This window comes from Neovison vison, chromosome 2, assembly GCF_020171115.1.
Source record: "Neovison vison isolate M4711 chromosome 2, ASM_NN_V1, whole genome shotgun sequence".
In the NCBI taxonomy this organism is placed as follows: Eukaryota; Metazoa; Chordata; class Mammalia; order Carnivora; family Mustelidae; genus Neogale; species Neogale vison.
Window position 1 is genome coordinate 34,391,119 of NC_058092.1, and position 23,854 is coordinate 34,414,972.

A 23,854-nucleotide genomic window follows, 5' to 3' on the forward strand; every position below is an offset into this window, starting at 1 on the left:
CCCTGCTGGGATAACTGACAAGAGTTAATAAAAGTTCGGGGTGCCTGGCTGGCTCATTCGGAAGAGCATGGGACTCTTGATCTCAGGGTTGTGAGTCTGGTCCCCACCGTTGGGTGCAGAAATTATTTAAATAAATAAACTTTAAAAATAAGAGTTAACATAAGGACAAGTGGAAGTGAAGGAGTAGGGTCTGCTGGGGTCTGCAGTCAACAAGATCTATGCTGGTCTCTGCTACACTAGCTGAAAGCTCAACCTTTCTCGATCTGTTTCCTCGTCGGAAAATGGTGACTAAAAAACCCACCGCAGAGTTGTCCAGAGAATCAGACTTAGGTATGCAAAGTACTACTTGTTCCTAGCACTTAAATGTGAGCTATTCTTATTCTAATTACTCATAAAGAGAAGCTGCTTCCAAGCACCCTAGGAAATTCTCCGAGTACTGTCCATGGTATGTGGTTTCCTGGTTGGTCTGAGCACTCGCAGAGCCGTCCTTTTTTATTCCTGGGGCGCACCAAGCCCCCTTTCTACTGTGGGCGGTGCTGATGCCTTCTGCCCAGATCGCCCTCTTCCCGGTCCCCAGGAGGCGCCGGCAGCGCGGCACCACGGTGACCTGTTCCTCCATGCCAAGCCCCAACGCACGCCTTTTCCTCTAGCCTGCATTCCCAGCTCAAACCACCGGCCCCCTCGGTCACGTGCTCCTAGGGAAATGCTCATCAGCGCCTCCCGCAGATCTGACCCTGAGGCGGGCCGGAGGTCTGGGGCCGGCGGGGCTCCACGGGTCCCCAGTCCACGTGCTCCCGACCTCTGCCGCAAGGCGCCGCCCTCCCGCTAGCCGCAATGCGGACTACGTTTCCCAGGGTACCCAGCGGCGGGGCCTTGGCTCAGTGGGGGCCTCGAGCGGCGCGCCGCTCCGTCGCCTGCTCGGGGGCGCGCGGGCCGGGGCGAGGACAAGACCAGAGACCCGGAATGAGTTTCTGCGCAGTTCCGCTGGGCCGTGCCGGGCTGTGCCGGGCCGGGCCGGGCCAGGGCAGGGGCGGGGGGAGGGTGGCGCCTGAGTCGGCCGTGCCGGGAACAGGCGCTGGGGGCAGCCCGCGCCTCGCTGAGGTCCCCGCCCCGTCCCGGCCGGGCCGGCTCGCCTGTCAGTCACTAGGGCGGCGGCGGCGGCGGTAGCGGGGCCGGAGCCGGGCGGTGAGAAGAGCGCGGGCCAGGCCGAGCGGAGGGGACCTGCCACAGCCCCTCAACTCTACGGACTCTTCGCGAAGCTGCACCCCTGCGCCTCGTCGGACGCCTCCGTAACCCGCGAAGGGCTCTCTCCCTCGTCACCCCCTACCCCGTGACCTCCTCGTAGGACCCGAGAGCTCCCTCAGACGAGGGTGTTGTGGGTACAGACCATCGACCCTGTGACCTCTCACGGGCCAGGGGCTCGGTTTCCCCCACAGGCCTGCCTTCCCTATGACTCCTTCCTCAGAGATTCTGGGGACAGAGCCGTAACCCACCACCGGGACCCCCGCCTGCGAACTCTTCACTGACGGCTCCCTCTTCGGAGTCCCCCTCATTGGCTTCCTCTTAAGAGCACCCTTTTGGCCTCTGGCAAGCCCCCCATCCCCGACCGAGGTGGGGAGGCCTCGGCAGCCATGCCCGCCCTGGGCCCCCTGTCACCCCACCGCTTCCTGGGAACCCAAGCCGGGGTCTAGCAGGGGGCCAGCAGCCAAGGGGCTGGGGCAGGAGATAGGTCAGGGTCTACCTCCCTGCTGGGGAGGGAGCAAAGATGGAGCGGCGGGAGGAGCAGCCAGGGGCTACAGGGGCTGGAGCAGCACCAGCCTTGGACTTCACTGTGGAGAACGTGGAGAAGGTATGAGGGCCCTGGGGTGGGCGGTCCAGTGACAGAGCAGAAGTTCTGGGGACTGATACCAGTGCCAGAGCCCAGGCTTGGGCTGGGTGCCTGCTGGGATGGTGCCCCCAGAGCACCTGGCATTTGCTGTCTCTCTGGGCAGGCATGCACAGCAGTGTAGTGGTGTCCTAATGGTCTATTTTTGGCTTTCCTTAGACATGGGCTCTCTGTGGATACTCTAGGGTCTTGGGATGGTCCCTCCAGAGTGCTGATGGCCTAGACCTATAGCCACACTGGCTATTCTCCAGCTCCATGGGAACGGCATGAGCAGTGCAGTAAGAAACCAGGAACCCAGGAGACCTGCAGCTCAGTCTCCAGGAAGCTTACAGATGCTGAGCCATCCTGGACCTGTTTTTGACCCAGGGGCTCAGAAAATTACCTGAAACTAAAACAGTCTGGGTTGTTTTTACTCTTTCTTGGAGAAGGGTCCTTCTTATATTGGATGGAGGCCAGACCAGTCCTGGGCAGGCTGGAAGGGCTGGCCCCCTTTGTTTTGTGCTGGGTTCAAGGGGTTCAGGCCTGCTGGCAGCCTCAGGGTCCTTTCCTTGCCCTCCTGCCCACACAGCTTCCTGCCATGGCCTTCCCAGGTTCTCCCACTGCCCAGGCCATCTTTTTTGAACTGCTTCTCTGGTTCTTTTCTGTGTTCTGCCCCGGAGGCCTGGGATGCAGAAATGCCTCCCCACTGTGATGTATGGGGAGATAGGGCTACCTTGCTGGGAAGCGGGGAATGGTAACAGATATTCACTTGTTATTCTTGATCCCTTTTTGCCATTCCAAATGCAAGAATGCAACCCTTCTGCTTTTCTGTGCCTCCCTCAGCATCCTGGAGTGGTCAAAAAAGGGACAGTAACTAGAACTTGCTGTCAGAAGTACATATTGGGCTAAGACTACTTGAATGGAGCCTGCTTAGGGGGTCAGAGTCCTGACCTGGCTGTTCTACTCCCTGGGGCTGGGCAGTGTTGGCATGGTGGCGCACTCTTCCATGTGCTGCCAGGGAGACAAACCACTGTTTTCTTACTGTGTGAAGTCCCTATGGAATTTGGGCCCTGGGGATTTGGCTAGTTGAGAGCTCCAGACAAGGCATTTGCCAGGGCTGCTAGCCAAGACTTGACCAGCTTTTTGGACCCTCACGTGTGCTCTCTGAGGGCTGTGCTCACTCTCCCTTCCAGTATGTCTCTGGCCTACGGCTGCCTGGCAAAATCTTAGCCCTGCTCAGATTTCACACTGGCTTTGGTGCCAGCATCTGGAGTGACCTAGGGATGATCCTGGGGGAGCTGAATAGAAGTCTTGGAGTTGATGGGAGCAGCTGTGCCTGGGAGGGTCAGGGCCCCTCAGGCTATTCCATGTTCTACTCGGGCTTAGCTTCATCCCTGTGGAGCCATTCCTTCAACCTGGGCCTTGTCTTTTACCTCAGGTGTCTCCCTTTTGGGGAGCTCAACCTCCTCTTTCTGACTTCCTGTGGAGGTTCACTCTCTGAACCCATAATGCTTTTCTATAAGGAGAAGAGAATATGGTAGAGCACAGGCAGAGTTCAGGCTCTCAAGTTATCAGTAGAACCCTGGGCTCAGAAAACACTGTAGAGCCCTGGGCTTGGCCTGCTCAGCCCCTCAGAGAGAGCAGACTTGCAGGACCAAGTCATACCCTCTGTTCTGGGCTCTGGCAGGATCCAGAGTGCCCAGCACCTGCTCAGTCCTGTGCTGTCCTGCAGGCGCTGCACCAGCTCTACTACGATCCCAACATTGAGAACAAGAACCTGGCTCAGAAATGGCTGATGCAGGCCCAGGTCTCCCCACAGGCCTGGCACTTCAGCTGGCAGCTACTGCAGCCCGACAAGGTGCCTGAGATCCAGTACTTTGGGGCCAGTGCCCTGCACATCAAGATCTCTCGCTACTGGAGTGACATACCCACTGACCAGTATGAAAGTCTAAAGGCACAGCTCTTCACCCAGATCACCCACTTTGCTAGTGGCTCCAAGATTGTGCTGACTCGGCTCTGTGTGGCACTGGCCTCCCTGGCTCTCAGCATGATGCCTGACGCTTGGCCATGTGCCGTGGCAGATATGGTACGGCTCTTCCAGGCTGAGGACTCACCGGTGGATGGTCAGGGCCGCTGCCTGGCCCTACTCGAGCTGCTGACAGTGCTGCCGGAGGAGTTCCAGACGAGCCGTCTTCCCCAGTATCGCAAAGGCCTGGTGCGGGCCAGCCTGGCAGTGGAGTGCGGGGCTGTCTTCCCGTTGCTAGAGCAGCTGCTACAGCAGCCCAGCTCACCCAGCTGTGTGCGTCAGAAGGTGCTCAAGTGCTTTTCCAGCTGGGTGCAGCTGGAGGTGCCATTGCAGGACTGTGAGGCGCTCATTCAGGCTGCCTTTGCTGCTCTGCAGGACTCAGAGCTCTTCGACAGCAGTGTGGAGGCCATTGTCAATGCCATCTCGCAGCCTGATGCCCAGAGGTGAGCTGGTTCCCATCTTCCCAGAGAAGGACAGCTTGCTTGGCCATCCATCCATCCATTCAGTAAACACTATTTGAGTGCCTACGGCATACGTGTTCCTATGCTGGTGATACACAAGGAAGCAAACAAGACGTGGTCCTTATGGTTCAGAGAGGGAGACAGACAACTAACCATCCAACAAATTACTCATTACAATATTTGACTCTTTCTTCTTTTTCTCTCTACCAATCAGTCGTCAAGTCCTGGCTGTTCTGCTCTTGACCATATTGCAAATCTATTTTTTCCGTCTCCACTGCCACCACCCTAGTCCAAGCTGTCATCATCTCTCTCCCCAAATTACTGCAGAGCTTTTTCACTAGTCCCCTGGCTTTTACTCTTGTACCTTTTACTGCACGCCCCGCAGCCAGAGTGGTCTTTTGAAAATGAGGATCCAGTTGTCCTTTCTGCTCAGACCCCGTCAGTGGCTTTTTACAGTTCTTAGGATGAAGTTCAGAATCCTTAATGTGATTCACAAAGGTACTGCACACTGTGGCTCATCTCTAGCCTCTTCTCAGGCCACACTCCTTTCTTCACTCTCACATGATCTCTTCAGTTCCTTGACTGTCCCATGTACTTGGCACATCATCTCTACCTCAGCTGAAACTTCATTTTCTTGGGAGAGCCATCAGTGATTTTTAACACTAAGTTTGGTCTCCTCAATTATTTCATCTCAGAGCTCCTACTGTTTCTCCTTCTTAGCCTATAACGCAGTTTCATTGTAAATTACCGTGTGTCTCCCCATTGGTCTCTCAGCTCTGTGAGGACAGGCACTGTGTCATTTTATTTTGTCACACTGTGCCTGGCAGCATTTGGTAGCATTCAGTATTTTTTGAACAGATGAGAAGTAGGAGTTGCCTGAATGGCGAGAGGTGGGAGCGGGGTGGGGGAGGTCAGAGGAGGAGTGAGAGTATTCCAGACGTCAGAAACACAGCAGGGACGAAGGCCTGTGGTGGGCAGCACCATAGTACCCACAGGGGCCTGAAGGAAGGTGAGTGTAGTGAGCTGTTTGGGCAGATGTTTGTCAGGCACCTGTTTGTGTCTTGGGCCCTCTGCTGGGCACCCGGTGCACAGGGATGAATGGGTTGACTTCAGCAAGCCAGGAGCTCACAGTCTAACAGACACCTACCTAAAGGGGCAAGGATGGTCAATGAGATGAATGCCATAATGCAGAAAGCAGGGTTGGGGGTACTGTGAGAGCCCAGAGGAGGCATTTAACCCTATCTTAGGGTTGTGGAAGGCTTCCCAGAGGAGGTGTGCTTTAAAGAGCCTGAGCAATGAAAATGTGTTGAGAGAGCCTGGTGAGTGGGGGTGATTAAACAGCAGGGTTTAAGGGCCAGTTGGAGGTCTGATCCCAGATCATGCAAGACCTTGTCAGCTAGGTTTAAGATTTTGGTCTTCATCCTGAGGAGGATGTAAAGATATTAAAGGATTTCAAGCAGAGAAAAGGGCATAATGAGATTTTTAGTATAGGTTGGATTGGCCAGGGCGAGACTGGAGACACTAACAACACTATAGAGATAGGGCTTTTAGGGCGCCTGAGTGGCTCAGTCCGTTAAGTATCTAACTCTTCAGCTCAGGTTGTGATCTCAGGGTTGTGAGTTCAAGCCCCAAGTTGGGCTCCACACTGGGCATGAAGCTTACTTAAAAAATAAAATAATAATAAAAAAAAAGAGGAAGAAGAAGGAGAGATGGGGCTTTAGAAACACTTAACAGAGTTGGAGGGGAAAACACCGAAAGAGCGCATCAGAGAGTGGTTAATGGCTCCGGCCTTGGCATTAGTCACGTCTGAGTTTGAATCTCAGATGGTCCGCTTGCTAGATCTGAGACCTTGGGTAGGTCATTTTTAAGCCTCAGTTTCCTCATCAGTAAAATGGGTGTGATGATATCAACCACACAGAGTTGTAAAGGCTTAAACAGGATAATATGCACAGGGCTCCTGGTGCTCTATAAAGAATATTTTGGTATGAGGATCAAAGAAGAGAAGGTCTGTGAAAGGTCTCTTGTGGTTCCTGTACACCCCATAAATGGTACTTGCCACCATTTATGGTATTTGTTACTGCATTGGTAGTTAGTCTATCTTTCCTGTGGTTTCCCAGGTTTTCCAACTCAAGGTGAGTACTGAGTCCCAGGGCTAGCCTTCCTCAGCAGCCTGTAGCTCAAGTGCCAGCTGGGCTCGGACAGTTAGTGGCTAAGGGGAATTGCCCGGGGCCACTGCATGGGTGATATGGGGTGTCCTTGGATACACCCAGGTTTACCCGCCCAGCCAGTCTCGAGGGCTTTGGCAGGTAATTGATGCCTCTTCTCCTCTGAACGAATGAGCGAACAAGGAGCCAGTGAGGGAACCCATAGCCTCCTGAGCGCCCATTGGCTGCAGCCCCCATGGTTGCTTAGCAACTCTCCCCATTTTCTCAGCTCTCCTCCCGGAGCTCTAATTGCAGGTCTGGGCTGAGCTCAGTGTGAGTGGCAGCCGGCAAGTTCTAGCAGCCCTGCCCCAGCAGCTTGAGCTGACCAGTGGGAACTAGGCCTCTTAAACCCAGTCTCAGCCATGGCCTTAAAGCTATACTATCTCCCTCCCCGAAATCTACAAGCCTCCAGAAGCCTCAGACTTGTTCTTCTGCCTACTCACAGTTCTCAGGAACAGGTGCCCAGGTGGTAGGAAATCTAAACAAGTGTTTTCCCTGTTGGTGGGCTGCACCCAGCCTGGTGTCAGAGTTTAGGCCTTGCTCTGTTAGTCTAGTTTCCAGGACTCTGGCTTGAGAAAGTCACCTGTGATTTTGACTCTTGGGTCATCTGGCCACTGTTTTCCCCAGGTGTCCTGACGTTGGCTGTCCCCTTAACTGAGCTTGCACTCAGGTCCCCTTTCCCACTCTTCTAGAAGCTGCTTGGCTCTCTCTGCCTTGATTTTCTTTTTCCTGAAATGTGTTTTTAATCCTAGAAAAGCTTTTCAATGGGGGCTGGGGGAAGAGAGAAGGTGAAATTAGACAGACTCTTGGCGGCTCTTATCAGTTCAAATTTGAGATATGGACTGAGATTTGCATAGATCATTTGGAGAAATTCAGGCTGGGCCCTGAAAGAGCTGTCCTGCTGCAGTAGAAGCGGCTGCCCCAGCCTGGCATTTGTTTCTAAGTTGTTTCTAAGTTACTGTATGACCTTGAGTAATACTCGGAGCCCTTCTGGACCATATTGTCCGTGATTGAGCCTATTATGCAACTCAAATATGACAAATCAAGAACCCAGTGAAGACTGAGTACCTGCTGTGTACATCAACTTCAGCAGGTGTGAGAGAGCCTTGGTAGGGATGCTTTGGGGATAAAGCACTACCTCCTGCCCCCATCTCAGCTGCTGGGAAGCTCGAGGGCCAGGGCTTTGGCCCTCCCCCTGCTCTTTGTGCCAGAGTCTGGCCTGAAGGTACCCATTGTCTGGTGGTGCAGCCTGTGTCAGGGTCATGAGACTGAAGCTATCCCAGCTGTCTCCAAGCTGCACCCTCTAGGGCTGTCTCTGGGTTGGGGGTATCCTGGCATGGGCACCTTGTCCCACCAGAATGGAGATTTGGAGAAAGCCAACATCTTGGGCTGGTTGCCTCTTGTTGTTTTCATCCTACCTCTGAGGTTATGAGACTACCTGCCTGCCTAGCACCTGCTTAGGGCGAATACAGATAGAACTCCTCTGGTACATCAGTCCCCCTTCCTCTCCATACATTGCTCTGGTGACACTATGATTGGTAGCAGAGGGTCTCAAGCATCTGATCCCCCAACCTGCCGATAGTATCATTTCCTCTGATTAGTCTGATTTCCAAAGAGCAGGCTTCTGGAGAGGGGTCCAGTGAGTGGAGCTAGTGTTCTCTGTCTCTTTTGTATACTGTGCTTCCCCTGCTCCCCCTTTAAGATCATTGTGCCTCAGGACTCTGACTTGGACCCTTTTTTCTCTCATTCAGTGCTTTCTTCCTGGGCAATGCTCATCTGCTCCCATAGCTTCAATTATCAGTTGTTTGCCCATGAGTGTCTCCTGCTCCAGCTTCTCTCTTGGGCTTCAGGTTTTCATATCCAACTCTCTGGACACTTCTGTTTGCAGATCTCACCAGGTACCTCTGATTCAACATGCCTAATGCTGAACTTACCACCTTCTGGCCTTCCATTAAATTTAGTACTATCCCCCCTCCACCCACTTCTCCTGACCTCAGTACACAGCTCCACCATCTTAGTAGTTGTCTCGTAACCTGAGAGCTGTCCTTAACTCTTCCCCATTGTTGTATCCAGTCAGTCATCAAGTCCTGACCATTTTGCCTCTTAGCTGTCTTCCAGTTCCATCATCTACTGCTCTCCCTTCATATTGCCACCAGAGTACAAAGGAGTTCGGATTTGGTGGTAGGGAGTGGAGTGGACAGTGGGGATTGATGCTGTCGGTGTCTCCTGAAATCTTGATCAGGGCTTCTGAGCCTGTATTAACTCCTCTGTTTCCTGTCCTTGTTCAGTCTCCCTTAACACTGTCTATATTAGTTTCCTGGAGGGGCCGTAATAAAGTACCACTTTAAATAAAGTACACTGGGTAGCTTTAAACAACAGAAATTTACTGTCTCACTGTTGCGGAGGTTTGAAGTCCAAAGTCAAAGTGTTGGCTTCCTCTGAAAACCTATAGGGAAGCCCTTCCTAACCTCCACCTAGCTTCTGGTGGTTTGCTGGCAGTCTTGTTCCTTGGCTTGCGGTTGCATGACTCCAATCTTTACCTTTGTCATCACATGTCATTCTCCCTGTAAGTCTGTCTTCATGTAGTTGCCTTCTTTTAGGGATACCCGTTGTAGAGCTCTCCCCTACTCTATGATCTCATCTGCACTGACCCTGCTTCCAAATAAGATTACATTCTGAGATATTAGAGATTAAGACTTCAGCATACTTTCTGAGGGGAGGATACAATTCAGCCCATAACAGTCTGCCCTCTAGTCCCCAAAATTTATGTCCTTCCCACATGCAAAATATGTGCATCTCATTTCAACTTCCCCAAACGTCTTAACCCATGCCAGAATCAAATGTAAGTCTAATTAGAGAACATAACTCAACCCATTCAACACTGACCTTCTTATACTTTCTTCCCAGAGTTCTCCCGGAGGTAGGCTCCTGACCTGAGGTTTTTCCCAACATGGGCAGCATTAAAGCTACCTTGTAGGCCCTGACCTCTTTTTCACTTTGGGTTTAATGTAGGGGAGGGGACTTGCTGGAAGACAGAGAGAATGTGCGACTCTCTCAAAGCCGGTGGGGGATGGGCAGGCGGCTCTGATGGGTCTCCTTAATTTCTTGCCTCCAGGTATGTGAACACACTCCTGAAACTCATCCCGCTGGTGCTGGGACTGCAAGATCAACTGCGACAGGCAGTTCAGAATGGGGACATGGAGACCTCCCATGGCATCTGTCGCATTGCTGTGGCCCTGGGCGAGAACCACTCCCGGTAAGGAGTGGGGCAGCTGGTGGGGGTGGGGGGGTGGAATAGCAGGGCCCTCTAAGAGGTGGAGTTATGAAGCCCTACTGGGGGAGGTGGAATGACCTTATTATACATCCTCCTTCCAAGGGCCTTGCTGGATCAAGTGGAGCACTGGCAGAGTTTCCTGGCCCTTGTCAACATGATTATGTTCTGTACTGGCATCCCTGGCCACTACCCTGTCAACGAGACCACCAGTTCCCTGACCCTCACCTTCTGGTACACGCTGCAGGTGTGTCTGTGTGACCTCCAGTAGGATTGAGCTGTAATGATAGAAGGCAGATCATGGACTTACGGGCCTGGTGCCTAGGTGGCTAACTTCCTTCCCTGGCTCTCTCAGGATGACATTCTGTCCTTCGAGGCAGAGAAGCAGGCTGTATACCAGCAGGTGTACCGGCCAGTCTACTTCCAGCTAGTGGATGTGCTTCTGCACAAGGCCCAGTTCCCTTCTGACGAGGAATACGGATTCTGGTCCTCAGATGAGAAGGAACAGTTCCGGATTTACAGGTGATGGTAGCAGGCAGTCCTACCTCTAAATAGAGTCCTGAACTGATGAAGGCAATAAGGAGAGGAACCCGAGGCCAGCCTTCCTGAATCCTGGGGCTCCTTTCTCTATTCTCTAGGCACTTTTGCAGGGTTGTGAGGGAATTGATGGGGGTGGGCTTCTGGACTTGGGGGCAGGATCGGGCAGTGTATAAGGTCTTCATCTGCTTCTTAGGGTGGACATCTCAGATACGCTCATGTATGTGTATGAGATGCTGGGGGCCGAGCTGCTCAGCAACCTCTATGACAAGCTGGGCCGTTTGCTCACCAGCTCAGAGGAGCCCTACTCCTGGCAGGTACCTCCCAAGCCTGATTCCCTCAGCCCTCCCAGAACTGTCGTAACCTCCTCCTCAGCCAAGCCAGTGGCACCCTCTTTCCTCAGCACACAGAGGCCCTGCTCTATGGCTTCCAATCCATCGCAGAGACCATCGATGTCAATTATTCTGATGTGGTGCCTGGGCTCATTGGCCTCATTCCACGGATCAGCATCAGCAACGTGCAGCTGGCGGATACTGTCATGTTCACCATTGGTGAGACCTGGCACACACCCATGAGCACATTTCCAGAGCCACAGACACCCATCCCTAGCCACAGTCAGCCTGCTGGTTCCTGTCCAGAATGGGAGAGACACACATGCCCACACACACAGTCAGCATTGCACCCAACAGACTGTCCTGGCACATCTAGGGGTCCTTCCTACAGTGTTCTGAGCTGCAATTCAGTCAGGCTAGTTTGCTGTCAATGGAACAGCACTGCTTAGACCTCTTCTGAGTAACTCCTTCCTGCTTCTCAGCTATAAGGCTCCTGTTTGAGGATGTGCATGCATATTTCCCTATTCAGTACTAAGACTGTAACTTGATCCTGCCAGAAGCTCTGTGTGCCTCACAGGAACATGGTACAAAGCCAGCCTGGCCTGCCTCCAATATCCTCCCCTCTTCCTTCTTCCCCCAGGAGCTCTGTCTGAATGGCTGGCTGACCACCCTGTCATGATCAACAGTGTTCTGCCCCTTGTACTGCATGCTCTAGGCAATCCTGAGCTCTCTGTCTCTTCTGTGTCCACCCTCAAGAAGATCTGCCGAGAATGCAAGTATGACCTGCCACCCTATGCTGCTAACATCGTGGCTGTCTCCCAGGTATGCAGGGGCCTGGGTGGGGCTGGGTCTCAGGGCCCATTGCACTCCACCAATCCCATATTCCTTCTGTTTATCTCCAGGATGTGTTGATGAAACAGATCCACAAGGTGAGCCCAGAAGTTTCTAGGGGTCCTTGGGGATATTGTGGAAATCTGTGGAAATCCTCTTCTGCCTTTTCCTACCCCTTGTCTTTTGTTCCTGTTCTTGGAATTTTCCCCCAAGAGGTTCATTCCTCCTACCCACGGCCAGATATGTCCAGGATTGACTTTCTGTGTTCTGCCCCACAGACGAGCCAGTGCATGTGGCTGATGCAGGCACTGGGCTTCCTGCTGTCAGCCCTACAGGTGGAGGAGATCCTTAAGAACCTGCACTCGCTTATCTCACCCTACATCCAGCAGCTGGAGAAGCTAGCAGAGGAGATAGTGAGTGAGCTGGGTGTGTGTGTGTGTGTGTGTGTGTGTGTGTGTGTACACACGGGTAGCCAGAGGGCAGGGATGAGCTTCCCTTTGTGTGGGCTGTGGCTGCTGGTGGGTGGGGTTGGAGTTGGCAGTCCGGGCTGGGGTCAGGAGGCAAACTGAGGCTGGGAGATCCAGAGCTTGGTTTGATTCTCCCCATAGCCTAATCCTTCCAACAAGCTGGCCATTGTCCACATCTTGGGTCTTCTCTCCAACCTCTTCACCACACTGGATGTCAGTCATCATGAGGACGATCATGAAGGCCCTGAGCTCCGGAAGCTGCCAGTGCCACAGGGACCCAACCCCGTGGGTGATGTTGCCATTGTCCCCCCCACCATACACCCTGTGGGAATGTCATTGTTTCTCCCCAACTTTATGGGTAATATTGTCATTGTTCCCTTGGCCCCATGAGGCATGATGCATTTGGTCCTCTGACCCTGTGAATGACCTTATCATTGCCCTTCACTCTATAGAGAGTGATGTCATTGCCTCATCCAACCCTGTGGGCGATGTTGTCTTTGTCCCCAGCCCAACTGGGGTGATGTCATTGTGGTTCCTTCGCCCCATGGGGGACACTGGCATTATCCTTCAACCTCCTAAGTGATGTAATTATGGACCCCTGTTTAACCCCCAATTTCTACTTCACTATTCACTGTTCCCTGTGGGCACCGGGGATACTTACATGCTCTACATGTATACATGTAATGAGATTGTCACAAAGCAGTGTGACAAGTACCATGGTGAGCTTAGGCACAGGGAGGTTGGGGTGACCACTTATAAGCTGTTTGATCTGGGGCCAGCCTCAGCTTTCCATTCAAAACCATGAATGTCAGACTCTCTGGCTTGCTCATGTCATAGAGCTGTGCTGGGTACCATATGTGAAAGTACTTTGCATACTATAAAGTTCTGAATAAATGTGGGAGACTGCTTGGGTCATCGTTCCCAGGGTTTCTCCTGGAGAAAAGGAAATCACAGTATCCTGGCTCCTCTCCTCAACTCCTCACCTTAGTTTCAGTTTCCCTTTTGGCTCTAGATCAAACTTGGGCCAGCATCCTCCAACAGAGCCCCTTCTCCTTCCATGGTAGTAGTCATTGTCCTGCCTTCCCTCACCTCCCAGGACCTCAATCTGCTCTCTGCTCCTCCATAAACTGCCATATATGTGTATACCTTGGGGCTCTCCACCCTAGGCCTGTTTGGGTGACATAGCATCTCCACTTCTTCAGGGGCTAGCCCTTAGGCTTTGGCACTAACAGGATTTTTCTGAGCAGAAATGGATAGAGAGTGTTTTGTTTTTTTTTTAAAGTTACAAAGTTTTGGTAATTTTCTGAGGCCCTCATAATATCCCTGCTTTGCATTTTGAGGCTTCCTCTAAAATGATCCTTAGAATTCAGGATATCCTCTTTCATTCATGGGGGATTCAGTGATCTAGCCCTTCCCCCAAGGTCCCATTCACTGAGTCCTCAATGTGTGGTCTGGGGTAATAGAGTTGAATTTCCAGCTTGCTTTGTATTACCATGTCCATCTTGGGTGGGCGAGAGTGGTGGTGGGGGCACCTCACTTCTTCCTGTGTCTTCAGGTGGTTGTGGTGTTGCAGCAGGTCTTCCAGCTTATCCAGAAGGTGCTGAGCAAATGGCTGAATGATGCCCAGGTGGTGGAGGTGAGCCCCTGTCCTTGCTATCTACTCATATGGTGACTGTGCTTAGATATGGAGCAGGAGGAAGGTGTTGCTGCCCCATCTCGGTGAGGTGAATCTTGCACTACAGGTACAAGGAATTTTTTGGGAAGATATTCAGAACTTCCCAGTATCACAAAGTACTTGACCAAAGAGTTATGATGTTGGTGCTGAGTGACAGTCAGGGGTCTGCTTTGTAATCAGAGACCTGCCTTTGGTCCCTTTTCAATTTAGGATTTTCTTGCTATTGCTGCTCTGTGAGAGGAAATGGTGGAGATGTAAGTAGCAAGACTTGAGTTGCAAAGTTCCATCCTCTGCCCCTTTGAGAAGGGCCTTTTTGACTCCTGCCTTTCGGGGTGAGGGACTTGTTTACCTTCCTGACATGCAGGGTCAGGCCAGGCTTATAGGTAAGGGTCCCTCCTTAGGCCTCCTCTGTGCAGGGCTTCAGTTCTGTTCCAGCTGATTGTGAACTGCTAACCAGGGCCCCTTTGCTTTCTGGTTTCTTTCTTTCTTTCTTGAAATATATTTGATGTTTAACATTGTTTAAATTTAAGTGTACAGCATGTGAATTTGGTATATTTCTGTGTTATAATGTGATTGCCATTGTATGATAATTGGCACCCCTATCACATTCCATAATTATAGTTTCTTTTTAGTGGTTGGAGTAATAAAGATCTAGTCTCTTGGCAAGTTTGATGATCATAATATTGTCTATTTCATGGGCCCCTTTGCTTCCTTCCCAAGGCGGTATGCGCTATCTTTGAGAAGTCCGTTAAGACCCTGCTGGATGACTTTGCCCCCATGGTGCCACAGCTGTGTGAGATGCTGGGTCGGATGTACAGCACCATCCCCCAGGCCTCTGCTCTTGACCTCACTCGACAGGTGGGCCTTCTGACTGAGGCAGCAGTATTCTAGATTTCATCTGACTTTGGGATGGGGTGGATGGGTGGAATGGGGTGAATGGGTGCCCTGGCAGGGGTCCTGACCTGCATTCCGGGGATGCTGGCCAGTTCTTGGGAGACAGGGCCTCAACTGACCAGCATTCCCTGCTTTGTTGTAGCTGGTCCACATCTTTGCTCATGAACCTGCCCACTTTCCCCCAATTGAGGCCCTCTTCCTGCTCGTCACCTCCGTCACACTCACTCTCTTCCAGCAAGGTAGGTCCTGACCAGGGTCTCTGCTGCTGCCGCCACTGCCACTGCCTCTGCTTCCCTGACTGGGGAGCCAAAGCTGCCCACTCTGTTCTCCTCTGTCCCCTGAGTTGCACATGGGACTTGATGGGAAACTTACAGGATCAAGCACAGCACAATTGTCACCCTCCAAATAGCTGACATCTTAGGTTGAAGTGGATAAGAGAGTGAATGATGTCTTCTACTGGCCTGCTGGGCTCAGGGCCGATCTTGATGTGTGGGAAGGTGGGGCCAGAGCTCTGAGGGACTTGGGGCACTAGGCTGGCTCCTTTTCTATGGGATATAATGAAAAGGGGAAAGAACATGGACTTTGGAGTCAGATAGACCTAGATTCTAAGCTCATCACCACCAACTAGTTGTGTGACCTTGGGCAAGTCACTTACCTTTGTTTTGTGGAGCCTTCGTTTCCATGTCCATGGAGTGGAGATTTCATGTACTGGATAGGGTTGTTATAGGTATGAAAGTAGTGTCTTTTGGTCCCCTGACTTGGGGGTTTTTGCACAGGAAGTACTCAGGGAGTGTTGGTTCCTTTCCCTACGCTCTAGGTCAAAACCCTTTGGCTGTGGCCCCAGCGCTCTATTCTCTGTGGCCCTCTGCCTGAGAGAGCTGGGAGCAGAGGGCTCCAGGCTTCCCCTGCTGTCTACCCCAGGCTTCTAACTTGGAAAAGAAATGGTGCTGCTCTGCTAGCCTCATGAGTCTTGCCTGGATTTGTGGTCACGGGCTGGGCGCTCACCAGGGCTTTCCACTGGAGCCAGAGTGCTCTCTGCTTATTTGGTCAATGTGTGGTCCCATGATGCTGGCCTCTGCTCCAGTGGGCTGTGGGTAGGTACGAAGTGGGCAGAAACTTGAGCCAGAAACCAGGTGTGGCCATCCTTAACTCCACCTCTCCCACCCCTCATGTCTAGTCGGGGGCAAGTCTGGGTGGTCCTGGACCCTGATTATCCCATAGTTTGCCTACCTCTCCCCTCCCTCCATGACCACACCTCAGTGTGGGGTGTCTGGATCACCTCAGCAGTCCTCTAACTGCTTTCCCTGACATCTGCCCTTCTCCCCAGGCCCCTCTTTGCACCCTACAGTTGTAATGTTCTTTAGGAAACACACATCTGAATAATTTCCCTCCCCGGCTGGAAACCCTTTTGTCGTTCTCCATTGCCTCAGGTTCTCCTCCCACTCCCACCCACATGATGCAGCTCCTGCTTACTCCTCAGTGTCTTCTCCTGCCAGCGTCCCCGACATGCCAGCAGTCCAGCCACACCGACTTCTCCCTTCCTGTGTCCCATTTGATCCTCTGACTGGAATGCCCTGTACCCTTTACTGGGTGAGCGCCCCTCCTCCAACCCTTGCCCACGCATCTGTCCTCAGAGGCTTCTTTGGGTTAGAATTGGGTGTTTCCGACTTTGGGCTGGGACTACGTCATGTACACACTGCTGACACGGCACCAGTCCTACTCAGTAATCTGCTTTTGTGTGTTCATCTCTCTCCCTAGACTAAGCCCCTCAAGGGCAGGGTTGAGGCTCTTCTCTCTGCCTCCTCAGTACCCAGAACAAGGCCAGAGTAGAGTAGGTATCAGATGCTGTTGAAGAGAGGAGGGTGAGGTCTCCCTGCCCTTGGAGCCTTTCTTCCCCACTGTCTGGGGCCCTCTGCTAGCAGGGCATCTGCTGAATATCAAACATGCTGTCCACAGGGGGACCCAGGCATGGGGCACATTGGGCCTCACTTTCCAGGACTTGAGTAACTCGGAGCTCAGGTGTGAAGGAGATGGGCTTTCTCAGTGGCTCCTTGTAACCTGGAGAGGGAGGCAGGAAAGAGCTCATGGTCTGCTTTATGGTTGGGGAAACTGGGCATTTGTGGCTTGCACAAGATCACACAGCTCCTTAGTGGTGTTTCAGGCAGATGCTCGTGCGGTGCCTCCTCCTCAGAGTGGAGCAGCCCAAGCAGCCCTCCAGACACATGCCTCACCCTTACCACAGGTGTCAACAGCATTGGAAGCAGACTAGTGTCCAACGGCAATCAGATTTGTTGGCCTTATTGGTTGTCTTGCAGGACAGAATGGCCCTCTTACCTGTTACACTTCCCAGTCTTGCCATTCCTTTCTCAGCCTCTGCCTTCCCACTGCACCATGGGGTGACATGTTGACTGGTTTCCCTCTTACTTCTTGTGTCCAGATGGTGGGAGCTGGTGTTTAGCCCTTAGCCTGGCCCTCTGCTGAGTCAGTGTCCATGTGGAGGGACTTTGCTGGGTGGGGCTCTCATTTTGGGCCTCATGATACAGTTTCTTCCCCAGACCCTGCCAGTGGCTTGACCAGCCATCTCCACAGCATACTGGGCCCTGCCCGAGCCAAGGAGAAGTCCTCTGGTTTAAGTAGACCCAGGAGATTCCTTTCCTTGGCCAGACACAGAGCTCTAAGGCCACGGAAGTGAGAGGGCACCTGCTCAGGCCCTGATGCCCTCACCTTTCCGGGGCCTTTGGCCAGGCATTCGCGGGAGTTACCAAGGACTGACCTCCCACCAGCCCTGCCCTCCTCTTTGATGGCGAGTGTGGGGTGGTATGTGCTAGGAGGCAGTGTAGGGCCACCCCAGCCAGCCAGAGGCTGAAGCAAGAGTGTGGGGGTTGTTTGTTCAGCTCTATGGAGTCCAACATTGCTCCAGCACCAAAGGATCACTCGGGGGACTGGCCTGAGGAGGAGTGGGGAGTAGGTGGAAGGCCCCTTGGGAGGGAGCTGGGGCAGGCCCGTCCTTCACTTTGCCGTCTCTTTCTGTTGGGCTTCTCCCAGTTCATGGTTTTTGTATGTTTTGTTTCTTTATCTTGCTTCCTGCTGCTCATGTGCCCCCACGCTGTCTCCCTGCAGGCTCTCAGTCCCACATAACTATATGAGGTTGAGTTGCTGTTTGTATAATTTTTTCTTAAGTTCCATCTTTATTATATTTTAGGGCCCAGGGATCATCCTGATATTGTTGATTCATTTATGCAACTCCTGGCACAGGTGTGTTTTAGTTTTATTCATTCACGTTCTGTTCTCTCTCTTTCTCTTTCTCTTATGTTGAAATTCAATTTAAGCCTATTTTTAGCTTTCTGTTGACAAATTTTTTTTCTGTTCAGTTGAATAGAGTTTCTTCATCTGTTTCCGTGGAAGTTGACAACCCAACATCCTCCTTTAGTGCCCCTTTGCCTCAACTAGCTCATTCTTCCACCAAGACCAGGGAGAGGCGAACCTGAAGGGAGGGAGCTGGGCTGGCCTGGGTGGGGGAGGGGGAGTAACTGTGCCCAGCAGCTCCTGTGCAGCTGTGATGCCCGAGAAGTTCAGGGGTAAGATTGGAGTTAAAGGGCCTGGGGTTCATTGTCCCCGTGCTCCTGCCGGGAACTGCCTGCCTCAGTGCCCCCAGCCTGCTTTGGAGAGGTGGCCGGGAGGAGCTCTAAAGGGAGGGGCTAAAGATGAATGTGCTCGGGGCAAAGTCCTGAGTCCTGAGTCCTGAGTCCTGAGTCGGGCTGGCAGATGGGTTTGCTGCTGCTGGGAGGTGGGGTGCTGGCTCCATTGTGAGACTGCATTGGGATGTTTTTGTGTTTGGTGTGTGTTTAAGTGTGTTGGACCTTATTTGTGTGTTTTGACTTTGGAAACAGAAATCATGTAGCTGCTCTAAATAGAGCAGCTATTGTGTTGGGATAAATGTGTACTTGAGTGTGGGTGTGTGCACTGATGGATGTTGTATATTGATGTGCGTTAGGCATTGATGGGTTTTGGACAGTGATATGTGTTGGAGGTATGTGTGTTGGGCTGTGGGAGTGTGTATTTTAATGGAGGAGTGTATGTAGTGGTATCAGTAGGTCTGTATTAGGGAATGTAGGTTGTGGAAGATACATGTGTTGAGCTATGGGGACATGGGGTTAGTGTGGGGTTGATGGGGAGGTTCCTGTGGGTTGGGGTAATGAGTTTCTTTGCTTAATCATTCCACAAATATTTATTGAGTGTGTAATACATGTTTGGTACTCCGCCAGATGCTGAGGATGTAATGGTAAGCAAAAGCAGGCACAGTTCTTACTCTCTTAGAACTCAAGTCTAGTAGAGGGGGTGGGGCGCAGTGGGAATGGGAAACAGGGAGTGTGTTCTGAGCCTAGATGGATGTGTGTGGGTATCTATGAGGGTGCATCCTTGGGGGTGAGGCACTTATATGTGTGTTTGTGGATGGGTGTGTCGGGAGAGTACATATGCTAGAGGACTGGGTAGCTTGAAGGTGTGGGCATGTGGACATGGCTGGGGGATGTGGGGAGGTTTGGGGGTGAATATGTAGCAGGGTGTGTTGCAAATGTGGGGAAGTACGTATAAGGGATGTGATAGAGTTGTGTTTGAGGGTAAGTAGGCTATTCCCAGAGAAGGTACGTGAGAGTGTGTTTGTACATGAATGAACCTAGGGTAGTGAAATGTATGTGAGGGGATGGGGGGTTAGGCATCTACATGGTATGCGTTGGGGGGCTGCTGAAGAGCAGCAGTGTTTGATGACTGCTGGAGCTGTGCAGAGTATCTCCTGTGACCTGAGGATGTGCCTGCCATTCGTGTCCTTGGGATGGTGCCACTTGGGATGGGCTCTCTGGCCCCTGTACTCCTTCCATTCCCCCCACATGGCAGCACTGACTCCTGGGCTGGGTGTGGCTGAGAAGGGCCTGGACACAGGGTGTCCTGGTTGAATGGTGGGGCCATTGGCTCCAAGGCTCCTACCCTACTTTTCCTATTTCTAAGCTGGAGGGTGTTTGAGGAATGCAGGTGGGTTGTGGGGAGGGGTGCTTTTGGACTGGGCTTCACATCCAGCTGCCATCTCTTCTTGCTGTCCTGTTAACAAATCCAGGGGGTTTTGACTGCCTCCAAATCAAAGCAGTCACTGCTGGCTACCTGGAACCTGCAGGAGATCTGACCTTGATGGAGGGGAGAATAAGTGTTTGCTCAGGGAGTGACTTGGGACCCAAGCTTTCTGTATTGTGACAACCCCCCCGCCCAACCTCTCACACACACCAGTGCATTCAAGTACACGTACATGTACATAGTATCCCCTGGCTGCTCCCCTCCTGACTGACTGAACTGTGGGGTGGGATGGGTCCCCCAGAGATGGCTGGGTGGCTGATTTTGGCAGCCTGTAACCTATGGTGCGTGAAGTTGGGGCCTGGGGTGGCAGGTGAGTGGGGGGCAAGGGGGGTTTGTCCTTGCAGCTGGTTGGGGCTGGGCTTACCAGCTCCACCTCCTGCAGGCTCTGAAGCGGAAGCCAGATTTGTTCCTGTGTGAACGATTGGATGTCAAAGCTGTGTTCCAGTGTGGTAAGTGGGGCCAGGTGGACAGGAGGGCCTGGGGCCCCCTCAGGAGGATCTTTAGGCCCTATCTGATCTGCCTCTGCCTCTCCCGCAGCTGTGCTGGCCCTCAAGTTCCCCGAGGCACCTACTGTCAAGGCCTCCTGTGGCTTCTTTGTGAGTCCCATGCTCAGTCCTGACCCCCACCACCCTGTACCCAGCCCTGTTCAGGACTCCAGAGGGTAGGGGTGTGGTGTGCCGGTTTTGTCCCCAGGGAGAGTGGGGAAAGAGCTGAGGCTGACAGGCCTCTCCATCCTCTGTAGACAGAGCTGCTGCCTCGGTGTGGGGAAGTAGAACCCGTGGGGAAAGTGGTTCAAGAGGATGGCCGTATGCTGCTCATAGCAGTGCTGGAGGTGAGATGGAGCCAGTGTTTGAGGGGGGTGGGGTGCCCCTCACTGCCAAGGCAGCTGCTCTTCTGGGAAGCTAGGGCCTTTGGTTCCCTAAACTCTCTGACTCTGTTTCTTCATCAGTTAAATGGCTGACAGTTGTTAGGGTTGCTGTGAGGATCAGCCGGCTCTCAGAAAACAGCATTCACTTGTCATGTGCAGTTTGGCTGAGGAACTGTCCGGGAGTGGGTGGGATGTGGCTAGGCACCCTTGCCACAAAAGGTGCAAGGCCCTGGTGTGCTGAGAACCCATCTCCCTCAGGCCATTGGAGGCCAGGCCTCCCGCAGCCTCATGGACTGCTTTGCCGACATCCTATTTGCTCTGAACAAACACTGCTTCAGCCTCCTGAGCATGTGGATCAAGGAGGCCCTGCAGCCACCCGGTTTTCCCTCTGCCCGCCTCAGCCCTGAACAGAAGGACACCTTCAGCCAGCAGATCCTTCGGTGAGCAGAGCTGGCGGGGCCTGGGCTTGGGTCCAGAGGAGAGGGCGGCAGTGGTGGATGGTACTAACCTCATCTCCCTTCCCTTCTTCAGTGAGCGAGTGAACAAGAGGCGGGTGAAGGAGATGGTGAAGGAATTCACACTGCTATGCCGGGGGCTTCATGGCACAGATTATACAGCTGACTACTGAGGGGCGCCCCGTCCCACCTACGCCTCCTCACCCCTCCCTGTCCCCAAAGAGTAAACCTGGATCTTCATTGCATTGCTGTCTCGGCTTCCTTTCCTCTGCCACCACCACCTAACTGGGCGAAGGCCTGGGGGAAGAATGGGGGGATGTTTGGATCCAGGCCTTTGTAGGGAGTTGTGGGGCCAACTTCTAGCTCCTAGAGCAGAAGGGATCTACTGTAGCCAAGCCTCGTAGGCTGGAGCCGTTCATAATATTGCCGTTGCCTTTGGGTTGGAATGGTCCTGCAGTAATGTCACCAACCTCCCCCCCGCCCACTGCCATCCATTAAATTAGTCCCAGCATTCGTGCATGCATACATTTATTAAATCAACAATGCTGAGCACTAGCCCCCTAGTTCTGCCTTGCTTTGTTCTCTCTGAACAAAGGCTAATCTACTTCATAGCCACCATGTTAAGCTGGGAGAATGGGACCAGTGAGGGAAGGCTGCATGGAGGAATTTTTATTTCTTTTTTTTTGTTTAAGATTTTATTTATTAAAAAAAAAAAGATTTTATTTGTCAGAGAGAGAGAGAGCATGAGCATACACAAGCAGGGGCAGTGGCAGGCAGAGGGAGAAGCAAGCTCCCCACTGAGCAAGGAGCCCAATGTAGGACTCAATCCCAGGACCCTGAGTTCATGACCTGAGTCAAAGGTAGACTCAGCCACCTAGGTGTCCCTCAACTTTCATTTCTGATGGAAATGGATGGTTTCCTAGATAAAGCACTTGGGGCTTTTGGCTAAAGTGAGGTGGGGCAGGGTCCAGCTTGAAGGGAGGAAATGGAGAGTGGTTTTAAATTCCAGGATAGGTTTCTTGTATGGGGTTATGGAGGCCAAACTTGCACATGGTTGAGGAAAGATATATAAAGTGGGGCTGAGCATGTGTGGTAGGAAGCATGGCAGCCCGCAGAGGAAGAGGAATGCATAACCTGGAGCTGTCTTCATACCCAGAGCGCTCCACCTCTGTGGTACCTGACCAGCTCCTGATGGTCAAGGCTCAGTCAGGACCACGGACAGCTCCTGGATGGCTGTAGATCTCTTTTCCTTAGCAGGGTTCTGCCCCTTTCTGTCTCCACCCACCTTGTCTCTTAGATACCCAGCCTTCTCCACAGTAAGATCTTAAGAGCAGGGTTTGGATCTCCCCTTTTCCATTCCTGAACCTTGTGTCTCCTTGGAGGTGATAGGAGAACTAGTTACTCCCGTGTTTGTCTCACTCCTTCCCCTGTTTTTTACCCATCTTTGCACAAGAATGGAGGCACATCTTCATTCATTCTCTTTCCATGCCAGCTAGCATCAGTCCCTGTTTCATATGCCATCTCGAGACCCTTCTTCAGTCCCATTCTCACTCTTGATTTCTCAGTTCTCCTGAAGCATGTAGAGATGTTTCCTTTTTTTTTTTTTTAAGATTTTATTTATTTATTTGTCAGAGAGCACAAGCAGGGGAGCAGCAGGCAGAGCAGGCAGAAGGAGAAGCAGGCTCCCCAATGAGCAGGGAGCCCAATGTGGGACTCGATCCCAGGACCCTGAGATCATAACCCAAGCTGAAGGCAGACACTCAACCATCTGAGCCACCCACGTGCCCCAGAAATGTTTCTATTAGTCCTTTTCTCCTACTACATGGTATCCAAGTGTCTTCCTCGCTATCCCCCATGATCAAATGTAGCATATATAAGCTAGGAGAATGAGGGGGTAAAGCCTACTTTCTGAAGTCAAATCTGGGTTTGATACTGATTGTGCCACTGACTTGCCATGTCTTACTAGGACCTCAGTGTCCTCATCTGTAAAATGGAACAATTCTTTTTGTTTTCCAAGATTTTATTTTTTTAAATAATCTGTATAACCACCATGGGGCCCAAACTCACAACCCTGAGATCAAGAGTCCCACGCTCTGCCTACTGAGCAAGCCAGGTGCTCTTGGGACAAGTTTTACTCCAAAGACTGTTAACTTTAAGAACGTAGTACCTAGTGAACAGTGAGTGCTCAATATTTACCAGGTTAACAGACTACTGTGAGGATAACAGCCATGCTTTCAGTATATGATATGCAAAGGACTACTTTGTAAACTTTTGTATCTAAATTCATTTGAGCCAGCAATCCCATTAGGAATCATCTTGCTACAACCCCCACTTACGGATGAAGAAACAGCCACAGAGACGTTGAATAAGTAGCAATGGCAGAGCACAGTATCCAAACCCAGGCAGTTTGGCACCTGAATTGAAAATTATGCAATGCTACTTCCTAGATGATGTAGTGGAATGAAGTGCTTAACAGTGTACCACGATGGGAGCTGCTCAAACAAGTATTTTCAGGGGGTTGCTTTTTTTTTTTTTTTTTTTCTAAGTTTATTTATTTAATCTGTACCCCGTGGGGCTCCAACTCACAGCCCTGCGATCAAGAGTCACATGCTCTTCTGACTGAGCCAGCCAGGCACCCGGTGGAGTCACTTTTTCTTAGTGCCATTGGCGGTCTGAACAGGAAAACCAGCCGCAGGAGAAGAGGACAAGGGGAACTACAATACCCACAAGGCTCCGCGCCTTCCTCTGCCTCCCAATTGACTTGGGCTCTGGAGCAGATCATTGGTTCTCTGAGAGCGTCCTGGCAAGGATTGGAAGGCGGGAGCAGTGCTAGTTTAAGATTGGC

The 23,854-nt window shown here is 52.1% G+C and overlaps 1 protein-coding gene across 3 annotated transcripts; it reads left to right on the forward strand.

Annotated features, from left to right (window-relative positions):
• Positions 1-1,159: 1,159 nt before the first annotated feature.
• On the forward strand, positions 1,160-21,254 carry IPO13 (importin 13). Of its 3 annotated transcripts, XM_044238044.1 has the most exons (20): positions 1,160-1,849; positions 3,597-4,333; positions 9,671-9,811; positions 9,932-10,073; positions 10,182-10,348; positions 10,560-10,680; positions 10,767-10,914; positions 11,336-11,517; positions 11,598-11,624; positions 11,805-11,939; positions 12,135-12,278; positions 13,549-13,629; positions 14,389-14,526; positions 14,705-14,801; positions 17,765-17,817; positions 20,069-20,135; positions 20,224-20,282; positions 20,429-20,518; positions 20,813-20,994; positions 21,086-21,254. In XM_044238044.1, exons 1-20 carry the CDS (start codon positions 1,766-1,768, stop codon positions 21,180-21,182), a joined length of 2,892 nt encoding a protein of 963 aa, XP_044093979.1. In that variant the 5' UTR covers positions 1,160-1,765; the 3' UTR covers positions 21,183-21,254. The 3 variants fall into 3 exon arrangements, with proteins under 3 accessions (XP_044093979.1, XP_044093981.1, XP_044093980.1); XM_044238046.1 differs by lacking the exons at positions 17,765-17,817; positions 20,429-20,518; positions 20,813-20,994; positions 21,086-21,254; XM_044238045.1 differs by lacking the exons at positions 17,765-17,817; positions 20,069-20,135; positions 20,224-20,282; ... (1 more) ...; positions 20,813-20,994; positions 21,086-21,254 and adding an exon at positions 15,993-16,167.
• The last annotated feature ends 2,600 nt before the right edge of the window (positions 21,255-23,854 follow it).